The sequence below is a fragment of the Pteropus alecto genome, unplaced genomic scaffold, assembly GCF_000325575.1.
Source record: "Pteropus alecto unplaced genomic scaffold, ASM32557v1 scaffold78, whole genome shotgun sequence".
NCBI lineage: Eukaryota > Metazoa > Chordata > Mammalia > Chiroptera > Pteropodidae > Pteropus > Pteropus alecto.
In genome coordinates, this window is record NW_006443124.1 from 8,533,852 (window position 1) to 8,545,937 (window position 12,086).

A 12,086-nucleotide genomic window follows, 5' to 3' on the forward strand; every position below is an offset into this window, starting at 1 on the left:
ATCAATGAAAAAGAAAATGGCTTATTAGAAAATACTTTTTTAGGTGCCTGTCTTCTAGGATAAGTTGATCACCTCATACATTAGAAAACTTAGACATAACACTCCAAATTAAAATTATTTTTGTGATCAATTCCATTCCCTTGCTTATTTCACCTCCCAAAGCAGTGGTGACTAATGATTCATACTTGTAGGTATTTCCATTCTTTGTCAGCACAGAGGATGGATTTAGTGGGAGGGAGGGTTAGAGCAGGTAGAATGTATGATTAAAATGTTTACTTAGCATTTTCAAATCATGGAAGATACCAAGTGGAGACTCATCGCAAAACTACAGCTTCCACCCGCTAAAACATGTACATTTAACATCTTCATTACTCTCATCATGACTGCTGACATTAGTAGAGTGGTTCTGGAAATAGTTCAGGTTTCTGAATGCATTTGGTTAATAAATCTTAACATAGCCTGCTGTTTCTAGGTAGGTTCATTCCAGTGAAACACAGGAGAGAGGGAGAGAGCTGGGTGTGTTTAGTCAGGTCACTCAGGGCAACAACCCTTTGCAAAGCACACTGGCCCCATCCCTTTTACAAAGGTCTCCAAACTGCAGATCAAATCAAAGATCAAAGATATTGAAGAAATGATTTCCATAGCCTTTCATCCATTATTCCCACAGCTAAGGAAAAACAAAAGTTTTCATGTAAATTCTACCCAAATGGAAATACTTGGACATACCCTACACTTTATCTCTTCTGTTTTTTAGTGATCTATTAAAATCCTTAGTTTTTTCTTGCATTTAACTTTTAATGCTATGCTCAGTTGAAGATAGTTCCTATTTAATAAAACACTGATATTTTCCCGACAAGAGAGACTAAATAAAAAAAAAACACATACACTCAAATGTTTGTGGGAAATTTATGTTTTATACTTTTTGAATGTTGGGGGCAATTTCTGCAGTAAGAATGTATTTTTTATATAATCAGAACAAAAAATAGCTACTTCTTAAAAATCAATAAAGAAATTATCAACAACAAAAAACATAATTAGCCTTAGGAGAAGAAAATCAGTGTTTTCTTTGGCTTATGGCTTATCAGAGAGAAGAAAGTAAGACAGACAATTGGCAAGAAAAGATTTCTGCCTACTCCTACAAAGGGTATAAACATCTTTAACATTTAGCTACAACAGAGCTAAAGTCTCAGAATCAGAACATGGCCCTCAGAGTCCCTTTGAAGTACACATTCCACATATAAACATGATATATGGGCTGCCAGAATTTGGCCATAAACAAGGTCATTTCCATGAGAGCTTCTCAGGGCTTCAGCCACAGGACACTGGAAACAGACGAAGGCTTATAACCAATTCCACTTTCTCGTAGATGAGAAGGAAAATAGCAGTCCATGAGTAAGAATAAATTTGTTGAATCTTTTATGTGCTCTAGTTCAGCCCCTCAGTGGACAAGCCCCTCCCATCTGTGAGACAGTAGGCCAGGGTCCAGGGCTCTGCCTGGTGTTCTAGGACAGGAAGAGGTAACTGACCCACACAGGGATCGCCTTTATGACACTGACCTCATTAGCTCACTGTCCTCACCTAATGAAAGAGACAGACAAAACAAACATCAGCTCTGATTTCAACTGAAAAACACTGCCAATGACCAACTTTCAGGACATGTTTGCTTACACACGGGAGAAATTAACACCTCCAAAAGTCTATACAAATTCCAAGTTTTTCTCATTCTAACACACGCTAAATTTTTGGAGCCTGTCTATCTCTCTTAAAATAGAAAGCAGAGTGGCTATTTCTGCATTGACGGGGATACAGTTTGGTTCAAATCAATTCTGTGAACATTTATCGAGGCTTTGTGTTGGGGTCTGGCAGCAGCAGATTTCTCATCATCCTAGTACTGAGCCTAATTTTTCTTTATTCTACATTCCTTACACTGAAGACATCCATTGAAACTTGTAGCATATGAGTGGTAATGGTAGTTTATCTTGAACCTGTTTCTAGACTTGATAAAAGTTGAAACTAGTTAGTTAGCTACACAAATTCAGTGACCCCCAAAACAATATACTGCATTTCATACAATATGTATTATAGCCGTGTACATGGGCAGGGTTCCCACACTTTTTTTCTAATTTGTTCGAAATTTGTTACATCTCTAAAACTTTCTTCCCATAAATTTTATATTTTTAACCTGAGGGGATAAAAGGACTCAATGCTGGGAGGTCCCCTTCAAATTTATAACTTTGCCATCACTAATAAATAGTTTCTCTGCATTGTTTTCTATTTATGATTTAATATTAAGCAATACTGCTATGATCTGAATGCTTGTGTTCCCCCAAAATCGTATGTTGAAATCCTAATGCTCAATGGGATGGTATCAGGAGGAGGAGCCTTTGGGAGGTACTTAGGTCGGGAGGGTGAAGCCCTTGTGAATGGGATTAGTGGCCTTAAGAGACCCACAAAGCTCCATCGTCTATGTGGACATAGTGAGAAGGTGGCAGTCTGCAACCTGGCAGAGGGCCCTCACCAGAACCTAACCATGCTGGCACCCTGATCTTAGACTTCCAGCCTCTAGAACTGTGATAAATAAATTTCTTTTGTTTATAAGCCACCCAGTCTATGACATTTTGTTACAGCAGTCTAAATGGACTAGACAAACACAAAATATTAACATATCAGAAACAATCTGTTTATAAACTCCTGGAACATGGCCAGCCTTCTCACTTTGATATTTCTGCATAAGGTCATTACTTACCTTGTCGGAAGCAGAAGGCAGAGATACAGAGAAGCAGAGATGAGACAGAAGGAAACAGATGAGCTTTGCAATTGGGTGGGCTCTACTCTATTTTTACTCAAGTTTTTCTAAAAGGAGATCAGAATGATGTGCTGAAAGAGGCAAGTAACTTTTAGTTAATCTTGATATAGGAAAAATAGTGCTTATCACCACTACCATCAAATGTGAATGACAGCCCATTTGAATTTCTCCTTCTCCCCATGTCCCTCTTTACCTTTGGTGAAAGTGCTAGGAAAAATGAAAGAGTAAAGGCACGAGGCATGGGGGAGAAATGAGCAGTCAATTTATAATGCTGATAGTTAACAATATCTTGCAAAATTAAATGCCCTTCAATAATTGTAGCCTAACGAGTAACTGAACTTCCACATATATTTATGAGGAAGTATAGCTCAGATTGGATAAAGGTCCCCTTCAAAGACGTCTATTAACAGATCAGTGTTTCTAATCAAAAGGTCTCTAACGTGTCATAATCATATGAATGAACAGTCCTCACAATCGCTGATTGTACACAAAGAACAATGACAGTGCCCTCTGGCCCTGGGATACCACTTCAAAATGGACAAGCCAGCCTCATTCAGAACAAACATTTAGCTAACTAGCTCGTATTTGCTTTAATTCCTTTGATATTTCCTTAAACACAATGGAGTTTATTGTGTTTACTAATTCTGAGAGCTGGGGATTTTCTATGTAAATTAAGGGATGTGCAAGGCTGGCTTCAGCTGGGGAGGCCCCTTGACACATGGCAAGGGTGTGCGTGCAGGGAGAGGTGAAGAATTGGGGCCATAATCTCAGTCTCCTACAACTACTGAAAAATTACTTAAATGAGGATATTTCCACAGAACATCCCAGGGCCTCATCTGCTATTAAGCATAAAAGAGATGCTAGTATATGTTTGACATATACAGAAAAGTATAGAGTACTATAACGAATACCTATGTACTACCTCCAATAATTAACAAATTTTTTTTTATATTTACGTCAGATCTTTTTCTTTTTTATAAAATATTTTAGAGTTTAAGCCCTATGTATACCCCTCTACAATTCTATTTCCCCCCGTTCTCAGAGATAACTATTATCCTCAAGTTAGTCTGTGCACATTTTTGTATTTTTACTATATATGCACGTTATTCATGAAGCCACACTCTTCACCTAGCCTTATCGCTTTCTGTTAATATTTAGTCAGCCTTTCCAATAAAATGAGCTGCTTCTTCAGTTCAAAAGCTTTTATATAGGTCCTACATGTGAATCAAATAGCTATCCAGGGAGTATTAGAATTTGACTTGCTCCATTCTCATCTCTTTTTTTTTTTTGTCTTATATTAAAGAAATGAGAGATGCAGAATTCTAAGGCTATATAGCTAGAAAATATTTATTCAAACTTGAATATTCTTCAAAGAGAGCACGGAGCAATTATAATTATCAGAGGAAGACACGTCACAGGGAAATAAAAGCCAGATGTTTTCCACAGGAGTCCTCCTTTTGGCTGTTTTGATTTCGACTGGTAAGTCAAAAACACAATTTTAGAATCTTGGCTAATTTTTAAAAACTTACTTCAAGGATATATTTCAAAGTTGTTAATAACATAATCACAACAGAAACTTGTGCGTTTGGTTACTAAAAATGGAAGAGGAGGGATACAAGAGGCGAGGAAGGCTCTCAGTAATTTCCATTTGAATATTGTGGTTCTTTAACGAGGAAAACATAAAAATGGAACGGGTGCCCTTTAAGAATGAAGTCTTTCAATCTTGGTCTAGGACTTAATTGGAACATAATTAGAAAATAAAAAGTTTGTGTAAGAATTTGATTTAGAAAATTCTTGATACAGAGACTGATGTGTGAATTAGGACAGGGGAACACTCCCTTAAAAGTCACAGTGGGAGAGAAAATGGAATTAACAAATTGTTTAGTATAGAATATGCTTAATGGCCACATGCCATATGCCTTATGCTTCTCTTCATGGCACATACAGTAACAAATAGTAAAATATTGTTAAATGAAATCAACGATCAAATTAGCAGGTTCTTGGTTTTGCTTCCGTTTTTGTGAGTTTGTTTTGAAGTGAAAGGATGAGTTTGTTGACTGTGCCTCTTTGTGAATGTTAACACTGAAAATCTGGGAAATTGAATTCAATTGAACTTTCATCAAGTATTTATTCTATTAAAGGAGAAGTTGCACTTAAAACAAAGTTTGAACAAAATACCAGAGCGCCAGCCCCCTCCTTCATGTTTTAATGCTTCATAATTTTATAATTGTTTCTACTCCCTTCCCTACCTTCTCTTTTCACTCCATTCTAGACTAAATTGGTTTGACATGTTCTTATTTCTAGAGTCTCCCTCTTCCATGTTTGCAAACATGAGAGATTTATTTAGTGTTAAATAAACTTTGCTAGTCAGCATGTGTTTCTCCTTTAATTCAAACATGTTCTTGGATTTGATTATTGGGACTAACAATAAGTGAACATTTCAAAGTTACTTTCTAATTTCTGGAGTTCTTTCTTTGAGCCATGCTGTTTGATTATTTTCCTTAACCTAAATATAGTGGTCCCAGTGCCAAGCGATGAACAAAGAAAATTTGAAAAGCACAATTTATGCCATTTATTAGTTGATAATATGAAATTATAAAGAGGGAGGTTAATCCTAATAAATAGAAACATTTATAAATACTCTGTGACTCATAAAACAGACTTCTGTGGCCAAGGAAAAAGTCAATTTTACATCTGAATCAGGAGTTAAAGGAAGACCTTCCCAAAGCTACAGAGAGTTAGGGAAAAACTATAGTGAAAATAGGATTTTCAGAATTCATTGGGAGACTTATAAGGCAAATGGAGATTGGAACCATGAGGTCAGGAAATCTGCTTCTCATGTTTCTATTTTTTAGTGCTGGCTGGACCATGGGCTAGTATATGTGCTGGCAAGTCTTCCAATGAGATCAGGACATGTGACAGCCATGGCTGTGGCCAGTACACTGCTCAAAGGTATGGGGCTTCACAAATAATCATAAACCCTTTTGGCTCTTAGCTTCTTTGCTTCATGTACTTGCCCTGCGCTTCCTCATAAACATCTCCCTCTGACAGCAGAAAAACTCAGAGAGGAACCAGTTGCATTGCTGACTTTGGAGCAACTCTGCTTCAAGTATGGGCTCTGAATTGGGAACAACATATAGACTGGGAAAAGAGAAAGGGGAGCAAACATAGTGTTTTTCCTCTCAATACTTTTCTCACCTGGTTTTTTCCCAGGTGAAAATCAAACATTACTCCCCCATTTTATAGATGAGGAACTTGAACTAAGGTATCAACGGGTTAAGGGACATAACAAACACAGTTGGAGATGATGAAGGCTGGACTAGGATTCAGGCTTTTGGATACTCTTCCCATCAAGCCAACCATAGTTTACTGACTTAAGCTCTGGGAGGTGACCACCAGAGGCTGGCCCTAAGCCGGCAATTTCTTCCAGACAATGAGGGACACACTTGTGAATTTTCGATAATGCACAGTACCACCTTGAGGGTACCACTCTTTGATGAAATAGCCATGTGTCCAAATGCATTACTGATCGCCATCAATAATTTAGTGGAACACTCACTTATGTAGATATTACTTATAAAGCAACCTCAAATACCTGGAGATATACCTAAGAGACAGGAAATATGAAAAAATGGCCTCCGAATTGCCAAAATTAAGACTGAATTGGTTCATATCCTAAAGTTTATGCACTTGACCTATACAATAAGTTATTATTGGCTCTTCACTTGGAACCTGCTTGATATTGCTTTATAGGTAATTCTAACAATCCTGGTGAATCTGATTTTTCAGGTAGTAGCCTATTAGGAAGGAGAAGAGGCTAGTAAGAACAGACATAGTGACAACAGTGAGGATTGCTAGAGACAATCTAAAGAAATCTCACAATCTGGGACCATTTTGTATTTGTGCTCCATATACCTTAATAAACCCAGGAGGTATCATTCACTATATTAAAATAGCAATATACAATAAATGATGTTTATAATAATTGCTGGATCACTGAGTGAAAAATTAGATTAGGGTACCATATGATTATTTCATGATAGGTTCCCATAAAAAAGACAACTCTTTCCTAAGTGGTCTTTGAAGGGCGTCAAGATTCAGATATCTAAAAAATTAACATATGAATTGCCTCATTTCCCCCAAATGCCATAGAATAATGGCTAATATTTTTTAAAGGCTTCTCAAGTACCAACTACGATCTTAAATGCTTTAATCTTTACAACATGGTTATTACTATCTTCAGGGAGGGAAGTTAAAATTGGGCAAAACAGAGTGAGGAAACCTGAGACATCTCAATATGTTTCAGCAGCTTCGAGTTTTGATACCCTAGTCTGGCAACGGAGGGATAATGCCACATTCCTGGGCAATAAAGCTCCCAGGGCAGTTCCTCAGTCTGTTCATTCTTATCTACATCCTAGAAATCAGAGGCCTCACCAGGGCGTGGATGTCTTGTGCTCTGATGGATCTACTGTGTATGCTCCTTTCACTGGAATGATTATGGGCCAGGAGAAGCCTTATAAAAACAAAAACGCCATCAACAATGGTGTTCGGATATCTGGAAGAGGTAAGAGGTGGTGTGTATGCCTAGGACACATATGGAGATGTTTGACGTTTATTTACTGAACACATAGAAGTTTTATACTTCCTTCAAAATGATAAACCTAGAACATGAAGGACGTAGGGTACCAAATCAAAACAGCTGATGCATTTTCAAATTTCCCTAAAATCATCTTCATTATGCACACACTCCACCTATCTCTACAGCTGACTGAGAGCTTTCTTTCTGTGGCCCATGTGGTTTTGCTTACTGATCTATAAACGAAGGCTTCTATATCTAGGTAAGGCTGGGTCTCCTGGTACTCCAGGTATTAGGTTTGTTGTTTGTTTAAATTCTATTGAGGTATAAGGTACACACAGAAAAGTATACAAAGCATAAGTGTACAGATCCATGGATTTTCACAAAGTGAAAATACTTGTATAACCAGCACCCAGATTAAGAAAAAGAACATCAACAGTAACCCAGAGACACTATATGCTACTTTTTATTATTCCCAGCAAGGGTAATCACTTTCCCACCATATATTAGTTTTGCCTATTTTTTTAAAATGACACAGACTTAAACAGCATGTAGTCTTTTTTATGAGTTTTTTTTCACTCCAGATCATGTTTGTGAGATTCACCCACATTTTTGCATATAGTTCTAGTTCCTTCATTCTTATTGCTTTATAGAGTGTTCTATTACATGCATGTATCTTCATCTATTTAATCATTCCTCACCCCACCCCAGTTCCCATACTTGAGCCAGTTCACTTAGCATTATTCTCTAGATGGACATTTGGGTAGTATCCAGCACTATCAGGTGATTATGAAAATACTGCTATAACCTTCCTTGTACATGTCTTTTAGTGGACATAAATATGTATTCCTTTTGGGAGTGGGTCCAGCGGACATTCCTCTAACCAAGACTGTAAGAAACACTTGTGAGGGAGCCCATGTCCTTGAGGAGCTACATAATGGCTTAGGCCTGAAATGACAAGAGAAACAGCTGCCACTGAATGGAGTCCACTTAGTAGCCAAGGCCAAAGTTGGCATGGTTATCTAACAGGCAGCGGAGCTTAAGCAGTAATCAGATTCATCTGAAGCACAGAGATCTGTTGTATTGTCTAATTAATCATGGTGACCTAAAACCAAATAGATGGGCAGCCTACTAAAGCCTTATCTGATCTGTATAAATGGAAACACTGTAGGTCTGATGAACAAAATTCTGACTTCAATCATCACAATAGTAGGTCATTCCTCACCCTACCCCAGTTCCCATACTTGAGCCAGTTCACAGTACCAGGGATCCCTGAATGAAAAGGAGGCTGAGTCCCTTTGAGGAAGGGCTCTGACACACAGCCAAAAATTTATACTATTAACTTTTCTTCTAGCTACCCCCAAAAGGACCTGCAGCCTTTTAGCAGAATGACTATACACTGAGGAAGAAATAATCAAGCTTTTCAGAGATTATTGAACACTCACTGAAAAGGGACACCAAATCCTGGAGATTCAAAAGGCCACTGGGGTCCACCAGTTAGACTAGGGGCTTCTAGGTTCAGGTAATCAATGAAGTTTTTCACTAGAGTCCATCTTATAGTAGGCCCAGTGTATCCACAAATCCATTCTGAAGTCATTTCCCCAGTTGCATAATTGGAATCAACATACTCAACAACTGGCAGAATTCTGTAAGACAGGAAGCGCTGGATCGCTTGGTATATGTGTATCTTCAGCTTTAGCAGATACTGCCAGTTTCCCAAAGTAATAGTACCAACCTACACTCCAACCAGGACTGTATGAAAGTTCCAGTTGCTCCAGACACAATACTTGGTGTTATCCATCTACCTTTCTTATTACAGCCATTCTGGTGAGTCTGTAGTGATCTCTCATTTGGCTTTAATTTGCATCTCCCTGATGGCTAGTAAAACTGAGCATCTTTTCATATTTATTGATAACATGGATATTGCCTTTTGTGAAGTGCCTATTCAAGTATTTTGCCTTGTCTTTTTTTGCCTGTCCTTTTCTTATTGGTATACAGGAGCTTTTTTGCATATTCTAGATATAGGTCCTTTATCAGATATTTGTAAATATCTTCTCCCATTTTGTAGGTTGTCTTTTCACTTTCTTAATGTTCCTTTTAATAAACAAAAATTCTTGTTTTTAATGCAGTCAAATTTAGTGGTATTTTCTTTTGTTAACACATTTTTTTTTTACCTGTTTAAGACACATTTGCCCACCTTGAAGTCATAAAGATATTGCTTCCACTGACAAGCTTTATTGCTTCATCTTTCATACTGAGAGTTATAATCCATCTGGAATTGTGAAGGAATGAGATAAGAATCAAGATTTTTTCCCCATATTGATATATAATCGACTCAGTATTATTAACTTGACGAGACCATTTTTTCCCTACTGCACTTGAGTATCTTTTGTCATAAATCAGAGTCTGAATATATATGGGTCTGTTTCTGGTGCTGCTACTGTGTTTCATCAGCCATTTGTCAATATTCCACAAATACCACACTATCTTAATTACTATAGCTTTAAAATATATCTTGATATCTGATAGGATAAATCTTCCAACTTTGTTCTTTCAGACTGCCTTGGCAATTCTCGGTCATTTGCATTTCCAAATTATAGAATCAGTTTGTCAAATTCCACCAAAAATCCTGCTGGGATTTTGACTGGATTTGCACTAATTATATATATCAAATTGAGAAGAACCGATGTCTTAAAAGCAATGAGTCCTCCAATCAATGAACATGTTATATCCTTGGATTAGTTGTCAGTATAGGGGTCTCGTACATATTGTTTAATATTTGTACATAAGACACACTTTAGTAATCTTGTTTAGATCTTCTATACCAGTACTATCCAATAGGAATATAATAAAAGCCACATAAGCATATTTTCAACTTTATAGTAGTCACCTAAAGTAAAAACAGGTGAAATTAATTTTAATAATATATTTTATTTAACCCTATATCTCCAGAATATTTTCATTTCAAAATGTAATATAAAAATTATTTTACCTTTTTTTGTATTGTCTTCAAAATCCAGTGTGTATCTTAAGTATATCTAATTCAGATTAGCTACACTTTAAGTGCTAACTAGCCACATGTGGCTAGCAGCTACTATGTTAAACAGCACGATTCTATAGACTTTATGTTTTGTCCACTTGACCTATTTTCACTAATATATGTTTAAGTCTCCTATTACTAAGGGGTTTCTGTTTTTCCTTTTATCTCCTGTAGTCTCTGCTTTATACAGATGGTCTATGTTATTTAGCACATGGACAGTTCTAACTGTTGCATCTTCATTGGACTTAGCATTATAAATTGTCCTTCTTTGTCTTCTTTCAGTGGTTTTTGGCCTGAATGCCACTCTCTGGTAACAGAATCATAACACCTGCTTTCCTTTTTGCATCCATTTTTCTTGGCAAATTTTTGTCTGGCTCTTAACTTTTGAGCCTTTTTCAATTACTGTATTTTATTGTATATAGCACAGAATTGGGTTTTCCTTTTCAAGCCAATAGGACATTCTATTTAATAGACAGGTTAACATTTAGAGATAAACATATATTTAGTCCCAATGTTGTTGTATTTATTTTGTGTTATAATTATGGTATTATATTAAATCTCTATTTCTCCATCTGGTGGGTCTTCATTATTTAAAAAATATTTTTCTTTTGGTATTTAGGAAGATTTGTATTTTCGTACCAGTTATTTCCATTTTCCTTGTCTTTAAAGTCTAACAGTTTAATTAGAATAAGTCTTAGAGTTGATATTGTTCTGGATCAATTTTCTTCAGCAACTGGGTATATTTCTGTTATTCTTCAATGCCTTTATTAAATGTTCATTTGAATCTATTCTGGGCATCTTGTAATTTTTGTGTTTTTTTCTGATGCGATTTTGCCATTTTCTTCTATTCCCTCACTGAGTTCAATCAACCCTCCCTTCTTTTTGTCTTTCTATTTTTGTTCTTGTTTTTTTTTTTTTGAATTTCTGAATCAAGATTACTAAAATCTAGATAATAATTTTACTTCTTTTCTTTTAGGTTTCTGTATTAAAATGTTCTACATTAAGCCAATTAAATATAAAGGTTCTATCAAGAAGGGAGAAAAACTGGGAACTCTACTGCCCTTGCAGAAAGTTTATCCTGGCATACAATCCCACATACATATTGAAAACTGTGACCTGAGTGATCCCACTGTGTACCTATAAGTGGAAGACAAATGAACAGATCTTTAGAAAGCCATCTTCTTAAAATCTGAATGCACATGCTGCTTTTCAAGAAATGTGTTCAACTAGAAACATGATGAATGCAAAGAAGAAAATGGTGTTTTGATTTCAACTCATTGTCACTTTGACGTTTTTGCGTGTCAACTAATTTTTCAGGGCTCTCTAATCTTTCTGTAACCTGTGAAATCTGGGGTGGTGGTGTTTTCTGTTGTTTTAAACATTTCTTAGTCCTAAATACATAGGATAAATAAACATAAATTTAACCTGGTCCGAATGCATTTTTAATGCTTCTAAAACTAGATTTCTGATTTTAAAAAAAGCCTCCAGCTGTTTTTATGGTATAAGAATGGTGTGTTGTACAATGGGTAGACATACATACACACCTAATAAATATTAACTGAATAAGTTGGAAGCTTCTTTTGAATTATGGTTGTGGAGAATTTCAGCAATATCCTTAGGTCTGTCAAAATAGTTGGACTGTGAGATGCATGCACGGGTAAGAG

The 12,086-nt window shown here is 36.4% G+C and overlaps 1 protein-coding gene and 1 long non-coding RNA gene across 2 annotated transcripts in view; one reads left to right on the forward strand and one right to left on the reverse strand.

The window, feature by feature from the left end:
* LOC112471932 overlaps positions 1-12,086 on the reverse strand; it is a 49,995-nt gene that overhangs the window by 36,350 nt on the left and 1,559 nt on the right. The gene's annotated exons all lie outside the window — the stretch shown is intronic.
* On the forward strand, positions 4,089-11,589 carry LECT2 (leukocyte cell derived chemotaxin 2). Its single transcript, XM_006923100.1, has 4 exons — positions 4,089-4,285; positions 5,662-5,758; positions 7,225-7,370; positions 11,399-11,589. Exons 1-4 carry the CDS (start codon positions 4,240-4,242, stop codon positions 11,563-11,565), a joined length of 456 nt encoding a protein of 151 aa, XP_006923162.1. The 5' UTR covers positions 4,089-4,239; the 3' UTR covers positions 11,566-11,589.

What these genes read in the sequence shown, in the direction of transcription:
- LECT2 (XM_006923100.1), top strand. Translation starts at nt 4,240, where the DNA reads ATGTTTTCCACAGGAGTCCTCCTTTTGGCTGTTTTGATTTCGACTG. An exon ending in GGCTGTTTTGATTTCGACTG is followed by an intron (nt 4,286 to 5,661) that starts GTAAGTCAAAAA and finishes TCTATTTTTTAG; the next exon opens with TGCTGGCTGGACCATGGGCT. An exon ending in TGTTCGGATATCTGGAAGAG is followed by an intron (nt 7,371 to 11,398) that starts GTAAGAGGTGGT and finishes CTTTTCTTTTAG; the next exon opens with GTTTCTGTATTAAAATGTTC.